Raw genomic sequence first — 15970 nt, 5'->3', positions numbered from 1 at the left:
TTGAGGTGGGAATAAAGCAGGAACAAGACCCTCTGACTCAGATTTAATTCAGTTCAACAATGATTTACTGACTATATTTACTGCATAGAAAACTTTGTCAGGATTGGAGAGGCTATGAGGATGAAAACTATCCCAGCTTCTGCCCTTGAGGTATTCACACTTTATGGGGAAAGAAAGGCTCATGCACAACGTCAATGTGGAAAGAGCTACAATGGAAGACATAAAAAGAAGGCTGTACACTTTTTAAGAGAGAGAGGGAGAGAGAGAGAGAGAGATTCATTTCATCTGAAGTTGAAGGAGGATGAATTGGAGGCAGCGGGATTAGAGTTGGGCCTTGAAAGAAAGTTGGAACTTTGAAACAATAATTCAGTAAAGGGAAGGTGGCCACTTTCTCAGAGTCAATTATGATGCCTGAAATAGAGTAAGAGAAATAGACTGTACCCTGATATTGCCCAGATACACTGACTGAACTTTCATTCATTCATTTACTGAAGTATTTAGTGAGAGCCAACATTTGAGCAAAGAAAGAGGGTGGTCAACAGCATTGAAGATTTTTTTTAGGTCTAGTAAGGTAAAGACAGATAATTGCCCTCTGGATTTGGCAAAATAGATGTCACTGGTGACTTTAATAACAGTTACTGCAACAGAGTAGGAGTAGGGGGTAGAAACCCAATTGGAGAGGATTGAGAAGAGAATGGAATTGCTCTGAATAATGTGGGGAAAAAAGATCAAATAGGGCATAAGAGAAATTGGCACTAACTTTAATTCACTTTAATTCATGTCTTTTTTTTTTTTAACCCAACCAGTTCAATGAGAAGCTACAGTGCAACAGCTACACATACAATGAACTAATCAGCTCCATGGAGATGGAAAACAAGCCACATCCTAGAAGGAATACCACCCACCAATGCAAGAAACCAGTTCTCAACCGAAGAACTGGGTGGGGATATGGATTTAGTGCTTGACATGGTTACTAGGTGAAATTTATGGCATAGATCTTAAAATGACCAATTTGGAAATTAGGAGAAAGAGAAAGGAATGTCTAAAGCTCAATTTATCTGCGCACACTTACCTACAAAACGCCCCGCTTCTTTCTCATTTATGGTAGACACTCGATATTTTCCAAAATCTACCCTCCCCTTCTTCTAGTGAACAGTTTTTTAGCTGAGCCTCTGCCTGCCCAGCTAGAGACACTATTTCCCAGCCTCCCATGCAACATTTGGGCTATATGAACAATTTATTGCCAATAAATATGAGTGCAAGGAATGTATTCAATTTCTGTATCACTTGCTTAATATGGAGTTCCTTGCCCCTCTCTTTCTGTTTTTTTCTCCTTCCCGTATGCTGGTACAGCTGTCCCTCGGTATCTATGGGGATTGATTCTAGGCTTCTCTGAAGATTACAAAATCCATGGATGCTCAAGTCCCTTATATAAAACGGCATAGTACTTGCATATAACCTATACAATTTCTCTTGTATACTTTAAGTCAAGATTACTTATAATACCTAACATGGCATAAATACTATATAAACAGTTGTTGTACTATATTTTTAAAAGTTGTATTATTTCTTTTTTTTTTTCCCTTCAAGTATTTTTGAGCCACAGTTGTTAGAATCCACAGATGTGGCACCTGTGGATACCAAGGGCCAACTGTATATTGATGAATTTCTGAAGAAGTTTGACCAGGTTGTCAATAGCAACCACTTAGTGATGGCAGAACAATAAGGTGGAGGGAAGCCACATCTCTAAGTGCTCAGGTAGAGCCCTGCACTGCCCACTTATTTCCACCCTGTATGTGAGAAAATAAATAAATAAACTTCTATCTAGTTTGACCTACTATATTTTGGGGTCTTTTTGTAAGAGCATCTTAAATTATACACAATCGTAACCGATCCTACACAATCTAATAAACCACTCAACAATCCTAACCAAACTCATGGAGCTCACTAATCTCAGGAAAATCAGTTTATTTAGGGAGGGACAAACAGGTGAGCGGAACTGGAGTTCTATTTGTAAGTCATTGTCGTGAATAAGGATGTAGCCCAAGTTGGGTGGTGTGAACATGACGGAGGGGCAGGCCTTACCTTGCCATCCATGTATTCCAGCCACTGGAGTCCCAGGTTGGTGACAATTCTAGGCGAGCCATCATCTACTGGGAGGATGTCTACCCGGAACGACTGAGGCGCTGCTGTCATAATCTGTAGGGGAGGGCAGAAAAGAAAACTCATCATTCACAAGTACCTGAAGTATGCCAAGTTCAGGGCCTACACAGCTGGAACCCCTGAAATCTGCTGACACTTCAGGGATGAGGGATGGGCAACTGAGCCCATTCCATCCCTTATCATCTTGGCACAAGACCTAAGGGAGAAAGCTGAATGATATAGTGAGAACAGTGTAGGAAGAAAAGAAAAAAACAAAAAAACAAGTGGCATTCTTGCTGGCATTTCACCTTCTATGGAAGCTGGTTTTTACACACCTATGTCTTCTTTAGTTGAGTTCAATATTGTCTTGGGATGAAAAAATAAACAGTATTTTCCCTTTCAATAAACATTGTTAAAATTTTCATGAAAGGCTGACAAAAATAACTATTAAATTGTTAATGTTGAAATATCTAGGTGGGATTATGCCAGATGTGAAAGAGGTTTCATGGGAAGATATTTTCTTTGTTTTTTTTTTTTTTCTTTTCCCATTGTTGTCTGTTTTAAGGGAGAGCTCTCTATACGAGGGTGAGGGGCAGAAGAAATCAGGAATAAAAGCATTTGTGGGAATAGTGAAAAGGAAATTTTGTTTATAATCCCATTCTCACAGATACCCACATGCATGCATGCAACACACACATCATAAATTGGATCCAGCACCTCACTGTTCCTGGGTGGATACAGCAAGCTGGGACACAGGGCAATGAGATGTTGGCTTTTCAATCTCCCACAAGCCACCTTCTAAATAATTTCCATTTTTGTTTTAAAATGACACCGACCCTCCAGAGACCTGCTGTAATGTTTTGTTTATAAGAACAGTAGCCCTCTTGCTGATATATCCTGAAATCTTTTCTCTCTTCTGAAAGTCAAACTAACTGGGGAGCAGCTACAGTTTGGGAGAGAGAAAACAAGAGTGATGACTTGCCAGGTGGTGATGCTGTGCAGACACCGAAATGGCAGGAAAATCCCAAGAGCCATCCCACCGACATACCAGCTAACGGAGAATGACCTTCTCCCAGACTGTTTGTCTCGAAAGGACACAGAGGATCTTTTTTCTAGGAAAATAATCCTTCATTGTCAAAGTAGAAAAGGAGCTGTGAAGGCCTGAGATCCTTCTGTTATCTTGGAGGTATAGTAAGGTGTACACATGCCGCTCACTAAAACTGCCTCCCCCAAGTCAGATACCTTTCATCAGAATTGCAGTTTAGGAACTGCTGGAGAGCTGGTTAACAAATGAAGGGATGAGAAAAATGGCAGCAAGGGAGTGGAAGGGGAATCAACGTTTCTTCTTATCATCTGGATGTTAGAAGACAGCAGTTCCTTTAGGAAGTAAAGCTTGTCAGTTGCACGACCTCAATAGAAAAGCATTTTACTAGTTTCACAAGCTGGTTCTAAGATGATGATGATGATGATGATGATGATGATGATTACAGCTTCAGTTTATCTGATGTTCCCTGTGCACCAGGCACTGGGCTAAGTGCTTTATATACATCAGGAGAATATGTATTACTCCCACTTTACAGATAGGGAAAGTGAGGCTTAGAAAGTTTAAATGATTTACAAGTACATTCAGTTTGTACATGACAGGGCTGGAAATTAAATCAGTATCTTTTAGGATACATATGCAGAAGAATGAACCTGGACCCCTATCTCTCACCACATACAAAAATCAAATCAAAATCAACTAGAGAATTAAACATAAGACCTCGAACGATGAAACTACTACAAGAAAGCATTTAGAAACTCTCTAGGATGTCAGTGTGAGCAAAGATTTCTTAAGTGTTATCCCACAAGCACAGACAACCAAAGTGAAAATGGACAAATGGGATCGCATCAAGTTAAAAGATTTCTGCACAGCGAAGGAAACAATTAACACAGTGAAGGGACCACCCAAGGAATGGGTGAAAATATCTGCCATCTACTCATCTACAAAGGATTAATAAGCAGAATATACTAGGAGCTTAAACAATTCTACAGGAAAAAATCTAATAATCTAATTTTAAAATGGGCAAAAGATTTGAATACACATTTGTCAAAAGAAGATATACAAATGGAAAAGAGACATATGAAAAGGTGCTCAATATCACTGATCACCAGAGAAATGCAAATCAAAACTACAAAGAGATGTCATCTCACCCCAGTTAACGTGGCTTTTATCTAAAAGACAGGCAATAAAAAATGCTAACGAGAATGTGGAGAAAAGGGAACCCTCATACACTGTTGGTGGGAACGTGAATTAGTACAACCACGATGGAGAACAGTTTGGAGGTTCCTCAAAAAACTAAAAATAGAGCTACCATACAATCCAGCAATCCCATTGCTGGGTATATTCTCAAAAGAAAGGAAGTCAGTATATCAGAGAGATAGTCGCACTCCTATGTTTGTTGAAGCACTGTTCACAATAGCCAAGATTTGGAAGCAACCTAAGTGTCCATCAACAGATTAATGGATAAAGAAAATGTGATACATATACACAATGGAGTACTATTCAGCCATAAAAAAGAAGGAGATTCAGTCATTTGCAACAACATGGATAGAACTGGAGGCCATTATATTAAGTGAAATAAGCCAGGCACAATGAAACATCACATGTTCTCACTTATAGATGGGATCTAAAAATCAAAACAACTGAACCCATGGAGCTAGAGAGGAGAATGGTTACCAGAGGCTGGGAAGAGTAGTAAGAGGGCAGAGATGGTTAATGGGTAAGAAAAAAAAGTCAGAATGAATGAATAAGGCATAATTTTTGCTAGCATGACAGGTGACTAACATCAAAAATAATTTAATTGTACATTTTAAAATAACTAAAAGAGAATAACTGGATTGTTTGTAACACAAAGGATAAATGCTTGAGGGGATGGATACACCATTTTCCATGATATGAGTGTTACACATTACATGCCCGTATGAAAACAACTCATGTACCCCAAAAATATATATACACCTACTGTGTACCCACAAAAATTAAAAATAAAAATTATTTTTAAAAATCAATATATTTTGGATGCAAAAACCACACTCTTAACCACTGCTATTTCTCAAAGACTGAGAAACTCTGTTTAGGCTGAGGGGATCCAGCCCAAAAAGAGAAAAACAATCTAGAGATATACAACATTATTCAAAAACCAGATGAAAGAAAAATTAAAGGGTAAAGGATGGGCAAAAAGAAAACAGAAATAACAGTAATACTAACAACAAGAACTATCACCATTTACTGAGCACTATTTGTCAATGGTGTTAAGTATTTTATGTGGATCACCTCCTTGGATCCTTAAACCAACTATTTGAAGCAGATAATTACCGTCCATTTTACAGATGAAAAACTGAGGCTTAGAAATGTAATTTGCCCAAGGCCAACCTACTAGCTAGTGACAGAACAAGAACTCAAACAGTGGTATGCTTGATGTAAAAATCCATGTTCTGCCTCTGCCATGCAGTGCTAGGCTACCTCCTCCAGCGTCCTCAGCCCTCACCTCTTTTCCCCCTTCCTCAATGATAAAGAAGGGGTTTGTCCCATCAGAAACAGTGAAGGTGAACCAGTCCTTGAGGGAGTTACTGCTGTCATGGCTGTAGCTGACCCGGTTCTGGTAGATGTCTTCCATGGTGAAGGTGGAGGTGAGGTGGAAATGCTGCCCGTTGCTGGTTCGCTCAATGGTGCCATGGCGTGGAGGCTGCACGATGGTGAAAGTGACAGACTCGGCCTGTCCAGAAGGCAAAATACCAGAGGGGAGGGAAGCTCATAACAGAAACCAAAAGAGTGAGTGATGCCCAATTGCTGGTCAAGGGTAGCAGAACCCAAAGACATTGATAAAGTAAGGACTGTATTTTCTTTAGAGATGCCAAAAATAGGGCTAAAGAGAATGACCATACTGTTTGCTAGAATTGCACTTACATTCTGGTACCTTCAGGTGTAAGACTAAAACATTTAAATTTCTTCTCTTGAGGTCATAGGGGAAAGCCTGAATTGTAAACCTCTATGAAGATGATAGGAAATAGACCTTTTTAATCTGTTCATTTCTTTCCCATACATCTACCCATAAGTTTTATATACAGAATCTCATATGCATCACAACAGAAGCTAGCTTCTCATTTTTAATTACTGCTTCTCTGGTGACTCATAGAAAGAAAAAGAGGCATACAATCCTTCCCAAGGCTTTTCAAGGGTTTCCTACCAACTTAGAACAAAATGCCAAGGCCTAAACTGGGCCAGCATGGCCCTCTATGACCTAGTCCCAGGGTTCCTCTCTGGCCTCATTCTTTTCTCCTGCCTATTCAATGGGTTCCAGTCTCTTGGCCTCTTGCCACCTTTGCTACAGTTATTCCCAGAGTCTAAGTGCACTAGATCACAGTGCCTTTGCATTTCTGGTTCCGCTGTCTGGAGAGTGAATTCTCCCAGATAACTGCATAGCTTGCCCTTTTGCTTAACAATGTCTTTGCTAAAGTATGACCTCCTCAGAGAGGCCTTCTTTGGATACTCTGAAGTAGCACATCTATCAATCTCTATCTCCCTCATCTGCCTTTATTTCTCTTCATAGCACTCATTGTATCTGATCATAGTATGTTCCTTCTTTCTTTACTGTCTTTTCCCCAACTAAAGGTAGTAAACTCTCTAAGCCTGCAACTTTATCTGTCTTGTTACAGCCCTGTCTTTAGCATCTACAGCAGAGCCTAGAACATCATACGTAATTAATATTTGATGAAAGAATCAATCAATCAAAGAGTGCTGGCACAGAGAACTAATTAATAAGTGTAGCAGTATGAGTTTATGCGAGCTAAGTCATGTCAGAATGTGAGATGCTTTAATCTGGAAGAATGAGAATAAGAGCTTAGTCTCCACATGCGCTGTTTTACTGTACAAAGCCTAGTTTTTGAGGAGGCTCAAATTGTAATAATTTGTTGCCATCAGAGAAGTCTGGATGAAGGAGGTGAAATGGAGAAAAGGGCATATAGGTATGGAAAATCCCTGTTCACGCTAATGGGTAAAATGTCATCTACCTGATTTTCTGTAGATCAGTACAAAATCAGCATTATAGCAAGAGCTATAACATGTTTAAAGGATTGTTACATGTACTCAAGGGAGAGGATGAATGTATTTAGGTTTTTAGAAAGGGTTTAAAGCAATTTTATCTCAAATGCATTTGATTTTCTTTTCTAGAAGGCCAGGGTATCTTCTGTTTCTTAATCCTTCAAGGACGTTTGCACTCACCTTACAGGTCCTCCCTACCATCAGGATGCACAGCTGCAAAGCGATAGCTGCCACCAGGTCAGCCTCTCATTTAGCCAGAGAACCCAGGGGAGGAAGCGCTCTTACCTCTGTGTCAGCATCCACCGCCTTAAGCTCAAACTCTGTGATGGTCTTCCTCACGCCCTCCTGCACCCGCATCCCTGAGTTCTGTACGATGGGCAGCAAATCATCGACAGGGTGAAGAGTGATATGGAAAGTCTGAGTTACCTAGAATGGCAGGAAAGTGCAGGTGGGACACCTGTCCCTAGCACTCACCCAACAAGTCCAAGGTAGGTGCTCTCTACTTTCCCTTTCACACATTTCTGGCACAAGTTAATAATTAGGAGCCCCAAAGTGAGTCCTCTTGGGCAAGAACCAAGCTGGCTACAGAGGCTGCCCCTACTCCTTGACTGAGAGCAGAGGAAAATGAAGCTCTCTTTTCACCAGTCACTCTGCCTACTCCATTCAAAGAAGATGGTGAGGAATCAGTACTTTTCAAGGATGGAGTCCAGTGCTCACCTACCTCATTGACTCCATCAGACAGTGTAAAGCTGAAGGCATCTGAATGTTTCTCAGCCTCACTAGAATGGACATACTGAACATTTCGTGAAGTCAGGTCAGCTTGAGTAAAGGAACTAATCTGGATACCTAGAAAAAGGGGAAGAGAGAAACAGAGAGGATATTAAAATGCTAGCCATACATCTAAGGCTAGGGAAGTGTCATACTCTCACCAGAGAGAGACAGTCCTTTGTATTTTTCTTATAGTATTTATGTCCTGCTCTTGAGGACCTTGTGTTAAGAGTTGTTTGTGGATACAAGAGCATATATTCTGTGGGAGAGCATGTTAACTTAATTATAGTGGCTTCTATGTGCCAAGCCAACAGCAGGTGTTCAATCAATATTACTCTTCTTTCTCTTGGGATTTATATATGTAGGTAAAATCTGTGAAAGGTAGAGCCATTGTCTTATTCTCCAAGCCCCTCTCTCTTCAGTTTTATATTACCCCAAGCCTCACAGTCCTTTCTGAAGACCTACCCTCATTTTAAATATTGCATAATGGTTTAGCTTTTAAACTAACGTTACAGGGCGTGGCTACACATGGCTTTGTTTCTGTGATTGGTAAGCCATCCCTGGCTGCCATAATTTTATTGGGTATTCTTCAAGGTTCCTTTCAACTCTCAGGTCTACGATTCTAGCTTCTCCCATCCCACTTTAGCCAGTCAGGCAGTAACAAAACTTACCGCATGACTTTGGGGCATAAGCAATTATTCCATACCAAATAAAAAATGACCTGGAAAAACAATACCCTTTAATAACATAATAGAGAAAAAAATCATGTTAAATTTTTTTCCAGAGTCATTTTTAAAACAAAAAGTTTGAAAGAAATTTTAAACAATGGTAAACTATCCCATTAATGTGCAATGTCCCTGTTTTAAATGCCTCACACCATTTAGCAAAACAACTTGGAATTGTTGCTTCTATCTTACGGCTGCTAGGGCTCATACCCAGGTGCCAATCAAGACTGAAATGAAAATCACATCTTTTCATCCTCTAGCACAAATTATCTCCTTCTGATTCTGGGTTTTGAGGTATTAATCCATATAATCTAGTCCTTTAGTTTGGCCCTGAAATTGATTTGCTGTATTCTGGGTTTAATGATTTGTCATTGTTAACCTACAAAGAAAACAAAGATTCTACATTGACTCATATATTTAAGGGTGACATCAGTATCACTGCTGTATCTTTAAGAAGTAAAAAAAAAAAAAAAATCAACTCACATGGTTTACATTTGCATCTCTCCTTATCATCTGAAATTTGTCACACAGATACAACAGCCTCCCGAATATGGGGGCATTAATTTTTTGATGAGGCATTTTATATTTCTGTGCTTGCTACATCAGTTCTTGACAGGCAAGAAATGTAGCACCCTGTCTTATAGCTTTGTCTTTTGGCTCTGGACAGAAATCCATACCATTCTTTAAAAATTTAATAACTTCAGACTGGCTGTACTGAGAAATTTAAATCTCTTCCCCCTGCTGTGAATCCATTCTCACAGCTCACAGGAAAATCTCATTTGGATTCTCACCATCAACTGGTCACCTAATTCACTGTTCCCTTTATGGAAGTCTAAGACTGATTAAGAAAGGTGATAGATTTTGCCTTCCTCTTGAGATTGATTTTTTAAAATATTTTTTATTGAGGTAAAATTGATACATAATAAACTACACATATATAGAGTGTGCAATTTCTTTTTCTTTTCTTTCTTTTTTTTTTTTTTTTTTTTGAGATAGGGTCTCGCTTTGTTGCAGTGACACAATCTCAGCTCACTGCAACCTCCGCCTCCCAGGTTCAAGTGATTCTGCTGCCTCAGCCTCCCGAGTAGCTGGAATTACAGGCACACACTACCACCATACCTGCCTAATTTTTGTATTTTTAGTAGAAACTGGGTTCCACCACATTGGCCAGGCTGGTCTCTAACTCCTGACCTCAGGTGATCCACCCACCTCGGCCTCCCAAAGTGCTGGGATTACAGGCGTGAGCCTCTGCCCCCGGCGTAAAGTGTGCAATTTCATAAGCTTTGGCACACCCAGAAACCATCACCTCATTCAAAATAGTGAACCAATTCTTCAACCCCAAGTTTCCAACTTACGCTTCATAATCCTTCCATCCTTCCCTTTCCCATCGCCTACTCCATCGCAAAGCAACCAATGAATTGCTTTCTAATGCTACAGATTAGTTGGCATTTTCTCTACTTTTCAATAAATAGAATTATATAGTATATACTATTTCATGTCTAGTTTCTTTCATTTAGCATGCTACACATATAAAGCTGCTGTGATGATTAGTGTGCAAATCTTTGTATGGACATAAACTTTCATTCTTCTTGGTAAACCTCTAGGAGTGAAATGCCTGGAATATATGTTAGGTGTATGCGTAATTTTTTGGGAAACTGCTAAACTGCTTTTCCAAGGTGATAGTACCATTTTATATTCTCACTACATTGCACGAGAGTGCTAGGCTTGACCTTAGTGGGACTTTCCTAATTCAATCTAGCAAACATTGAGCACCTATTATGGTTGGAACACAGTTTAAAGGCTGCTTACGTATGTTGAATTTTATCTTTTAACAACTCTGGGAGGTTGAGGTTAGCACGTTACCCCCATTTTGTATATCATGACACTGTAATTTATATAATTAAAATGTTATGTGACATACCCTATGTCACATAGCTAATAAAGGGGCAGTGCTGAAATTGGAACTCGAGGCAGTCTAATTACAAAGTTTATGCCTTCTAGGAGCACTTTTTGTAAAACTCATCTAGACAAGAAACCTCTTGAATTTCACTCTTCTTTAATGCTTTTTCAATATGAAAGTAATATATGTCTATTAAAGAAAATGTGAAAAATCTAGACATGTAGGAAAGAAGTATCATTCATAGACTTACCACTCAAAAAAAAAGCCACAATATTTTTGTGTAGTTCCTTCTAAAATGGCTTATTGGCTGTACCCTCTTTCTTGTGTGAAATATTGATTTTGATGGGTTTTAATATTATCGTTTAAATGACACTCATAAATATGTGCCAGGGGTAACAAGTTGCATCTAGAACCTGAGTTTTAAGAGGACAAGAATTTTTCATGTTTCTTCACTGATGTGCACCTAGAATAACCCCTGGAACACAGTAAGTGCTCAAACCATATTTGGTAAATTAGTTTAGATTATCCACTATAATCTATACCTAAGAGGTTCTCTTGAGCACATACAGTCATGCGCCACATAATGACATTTCAGTTTCGGTCAACAACGGACTGCATATGATGGTGATCCCGTAAAATTACAATACTGTACATTTTCCATGTGTAGATATGTGCCGATACACAAATACTTACCATCATGTTACAATTGCCTACGGTATTCAGTATAGTAACACGTTGCACAGGTTTGTTGCTTAGGAGCAACAGGCTATGCATATAGCCCAGGTGTGTAGCAGGTTATGCCATCTAGGTTTATGTAAGCATACTCTGTGATGTTCACAAAATAATGAAATCGCCTGACAATGCATTTCTCAGAATGTATTACCCATTGTTAAGCAATGCATGACTATATTTTCAATCCTCATCCACTTTTTATTTTTAAAATTTTAGCCTTTGCTAATTGGGTTTTGGAAGACTTCATCTGCTCATTTGCCAGCAAGGTGGTGTTTCTAATCATATATTGTCCCTACCGCTGTCACAGCAGGCAGTTGCAATTTGAAATATCTTGAAGGGTTTTAATCCCATTGAAGGTGTTTTCAATCACTAACCTGCTGGCTAAACTATGTATCTGGCAGTATTATGGAGACCCACATTAACCCTGTCAGTCTTTCCAATTCCCCTGGAGGGCCAGCATGCCAAAGAAAGCAGAGTCCAGGTCAGGGAAATGGTGTGGAAATAAAGCATCTCTGAAGAAATTGCCTTCTTAACAGCTTGTTAGATGATGCCTCAGACCTCCCGCTTGCAGCACAGCTGTGGGCAGTTCCATGCATGTTACCCATGTCCATGTCCTATCTGAAGCTCATCCTGTGGGAGACTCTCAGCCTTCTTGCTTCAGGATTTTTGCAAAGCCTCTTGTGATAGGTTGAATTGCACCCTTTCCCTACCCCAAATTCACATGTTGAAATCCCAAGCCCCAGTATTTTAGAATGTGGCTTATCTGGAAATAGTGTCAACGTAGACGTAATTAGATCACATGAGGTCATTGGGGTGGACCCTAATGGAATATGACTGGTGTCATAAAAAAGATAAATTTGGATACAGACATATCTAAACAGGGAGAACAGCACATAAACGAAAAGATGGCCATCTCCAAGCCAAGGAGAGAGGCCTGTGGCAGGTCCTTCCTTCACAGCTCTCAGAAGAAGCCAGTCCTACCAATACCTTGATCTCAAACTTGCAGCCACCAGAACTGTGAGACAATAGATTTCTGTTGTTTAAACTGCATATTCTGTGAAACTTTTTAATGGTAGCCCTAGCAAGCTAATATGCCTCTGCTCTCAGGGAGAACCCAACCAAGACAATGGGTGCATCCTATTTTGGATGGTCTCACAATACTGAAAGAGGTTGGAATAAAGAGGAAATGAAATAACACCATTGCTAAAGCATCACCTCTGAGAACTGTTTCCCAACTAACCCCCACCCCTCTCTTAGGTGGTACCTGCCATGCGTGCTTTGGGCTGCCCCTGTCCTCTGCCATGTGGCTACCGAACATGTGTGTGAATTATGTGTGTACCAAATTATGTGTGCCTGGCTACCGAAACACACATGCACATATTTTTCTACACGTCCCCCACTTCCAAAACTAAGTAGTCTCTTGTAGCAGTAAGTGTTTGCTGAAGGGAGAAAGGCAGGCAAGGAGAAAAGGAGGGAAGGAAGCAACTCTAATATGACAAGTACCATATGTATGTAATTACAAACCAGCCTATAAATAGAATTTCACTGGGGTCCTTTTAAAAGACACTTATATTCTAAGCCCCATCTCTAGGAGTCTCTATTTATTGGTCTAGGTGGGGCCCAGGCATCATTATTTTTAAACACATGCCACTCACTCAGACGATTCTAATGTGTAACATTCTAATCACTCACGTGATTCTAATGTCCAAATAGAGCTGAGAACGCTTGATGTAATAGAAGAGTAGAAAGAACAATCAGAAAACCTGCTTTGGTTTCTTTTTTTTTTTTTAAATGCTTTCTTTCTGTTCTATATGAGTCACATAGGCTAGTGTAACACACTGCCTTATTTCATTGTATTTTTTTGTCATCTCTATAACTGGAAGAGTCATAGCCCCCTCAGAGGTAGCAGATAAAATGGTGGATGACACTAACATCAAGTATTTGATCTTATTTGATCTGTGCAGTGGTGGGGGCAGCGGTGGTTATGTCTGAAGTTATATGAATTCTGCAGGTTTAAAAAATTATTTTAGATTCAGGGGTACATGTACAGGTTTGTGACAGGGTATATTGTGTGATGCTGAAGTTTGGGCTTCTGTTGATCCTGTCACCCACATAGTGAACACAATATCCAGTAGTAAGTTTTTCAGCCTTTCCCCCCACCCCTTCCCTCCCCAGTGTCTAAGGTTCCCATCTTTATGTCCACGTATACCCAATGTTAAGCTCTTGCTTATACGTGACAACATGTGATATTTGGTTTTCTGTTTTGAATTCTGCAATATTTTTAATAAGAGAAATTGTGTGGATTTACTGACAAGAGAACTATTTATATCTGGTGAATAAAAATAATGCTTCATATGACTGTTACTAAACTGGTAAGTGCTAAGGGTTGGCCCTTAAACTGCAGTCATGACTAGGTAGCCTAAAGGGGGCTTTGTACTGCGATTTCTCCATACATGAGGACACGATACAGACTAGCCTCCACAAAGATAGAAAGCTAGTGAGGAATGAGGATTATGAGTGGGCTGAGGGTGCATGCACAACTGAAGAGGTTTAACTATCCCGTAGCTCACACATCCCAGGAGGCAGCCTGGACTCCAGGGTAGTCTGATTTATGGAGGTGGCTGAGTCAAAGCCCAGGACATTACCTGGAAGTTCTTGCTTTGACCTCTCTCTCTCTAACTGTGCATTCCCTAAGGACAATATTATCTGCCCAAGCCACACAGGCTCTCATGATGCTGTCCCTCCATTTTGAAATCTTGTTGAGATGATATTACGACTTCTGGACAAAATGTCCACTTCCCTGAGAACTTTCAGAAGTGGCCTTAAAAGGTCAACTGGGGTAAGGAAGGGAAGAGATGCTTGTTTGAAAGGTGGTTTACCTTTTTTAGAACTTTAATTTAGCTCCTTCAAGAAATGAGAACTTGGCAGCGAGTACAAAGTAGAAAGTGGAAAATTTGTGGGCGACACCTTGATAAGTTAACTCTTAGCAAGAAAGGGTTCCCTGCAGAGTTTTGTAACAGCCAAAGGATTTAAGGATTTAAGACGTCTAGACTCGTCCTCGAGGGTACTCACTTTCGTGGGTACGTCGGTGATTAGTAAATAGCTGATGAAAGGATTTTCAATTTGATGAGGGTAAAGCTCTTCATCTGCCTGATTTTAAGATTTAAGAGCAAGATAGGATCCTGAGAATGGTTAAAACAACAATAACAACACAGGGGTTAGTTCCACATTCCCAGAAGGGTGGGGAAATACTCTTTGTAACCTGCGATTCACAGAGGCTGCATGAAGCTAAGCACTGTACATAATGCTTTTCTTCAAGCAGCATCTCTCACAGAATCAAGAAGCTTTGGGGGCTGACCAGCCAGGAGATCTACCTCTGGTACCCGCTGCCGCTGCCCCCCTGTGGTGCAGAAGTCCTTCTCTGTTTGCCTTTGCTAAGCACTAACGTCATCTGAAAAGTTTATTTCAGGCTCTGGTTCAGCTTCCAGTGGACTCCACAGGGGGAGGAGAGCAACTGTGGCTTTCCCCTGGTTGCCCACCAGCAAAGGGCCTTTTAATGGGTCTCTAAATGCCTTTAGAAATTCTGGCAGATCAGGCCGGGCGCGGTGGCTCAACCCTGTAATCCCAGCACTTTGGGAGGCCGAGGCGGGTGGATCACGAGGTCAGGAGATCGAGACCATCCTGGCTAACACAGCGAAACCCCGTCTCTACTAAAAATACAAAAAACTAGCCGGGCGAGGTGGCGGGCGCCTGTAGTCCCAGCTACTCGGAGGCTGAGGCAGGAGAATGGCGTAAACCCGGGAGGCGGAGCTTGCAGTGAGCCGAGATCGCGCCACTGCACTCCAGCCTGGGTGACACAGCGAGACTCCGTCTCAAAAAAAAAAAAAAAAAAAAAAAAAAAAGAAATTCTGGCAGATCAGAGAGGACCTTTTCTTCATCTGGCCAAGCAGCCATTATGTCACTTCAGGCTTTGAGGAAGGTGTGTTGTAACTGGTGAGGGGAATCCAGCAGGAGGTAGCCCCCCTTGAAATATTGCAGAAGCAGCAACTACCTAACTCCTGAATGAAGCACGTGGGGTGAGACTGAAATGAGTAAGGTGTTGAGAGTTGTGTTGTGTTGAGAGTTGTGTTGTGTTGAGAGCTGTCTCTTGGAGCTCTGCTGATTTCAATATGCTCTATCAGGAATAAAGCTAAAAGTAAGAACGAGGATTCAGACTTAGGATTAGATGCCACAGCCTACTAGTTCTCACTAATCCACTACTGGCCTTTTAGACAGAACAATTATTTGGTTCAGGGCTTATCCCATTCATTGCAGGACATTTATTAATAGCATCCCTATCTCTACCCTCTAAATGCTTGTTTAGCCACCATTAGCCTTCATCCCCATCTGAATCAGTGTGACAACTTGTACCCTAGGGGTGACAACCAAATGCCCTATCCCTTGAAAACCAGTGTTGTCCTGGAAATAACTATATCCCAATATTACTTCCCCCTGCTTAAAAAAGATACGACTCCTGACTATTAGTTAAGTAATTAGATACCCAGTTAAAGTCTACATTCTCCAGCCACCTCACAGCTTTGCACACATATGCTCTTGCCACTGGAAGGTGACATATGTTAT

General features: G+C 40.6%; 1 protein-coding gene across 8 annotated transcripts in view; it reads right to left on the bottom strand.

The window, feature by feature from the left end:
* Positions 1 to 15970, bottom strand: part of LOC105477237 (Fraser extracellular matrix complex subunit 1) — a 488217-nt gene that overhangs the window by 75929 nt on the left and 396318 nt on the right. For 7 of the 8 annotated variants that reach the window (XM_071093546.1, XM_071093541.1, XM_071093542.1 and 4 more), the window contains 4 exons: positions 7947 to 8071; positions 7511 to 7651; positions 5673 to 5900; positions 2086 to 2199 (listed from right to left, as the gene is read on the bottom strand). In XM_071093546.1, coding sequence (XP_070949647.1) covers positions 2086 to 2199; positions 5673 to 5900; positions 7511 to 7651; positions 7947 to 8071 — 608 coding nt within the window. The remainder of the gene's footprint in view (positions 1 to 2085; positions 2200 to 5672; positions 5901 to 7510; positions 7652 to 7946; positions 8072 to 15970) is intronic. The other variant, XM_071093547.1, reaches the window with a different exon arrangement.

The sequence above is a fragment of the Macaca nemestrina genome, chromosome 3 (assembly GCF_043159975.1).
Source record: "Macaca nemestrina isolate mMacNem1 chromosome 3, mMacNem.hap1, whole genome shotgun sequence".
Taxonomy (NCBI): domain Eukaryota; kingdom Metazoa; phylum Chordata; class Mammalia; order Primates; family Cercopithecidae; genus Macaca; species Macaca nemestrina.
Note: the sequence above shows the minus strand (reverse complement) of the source record. Positions and strands in the feature narration are given on the sequence as shown.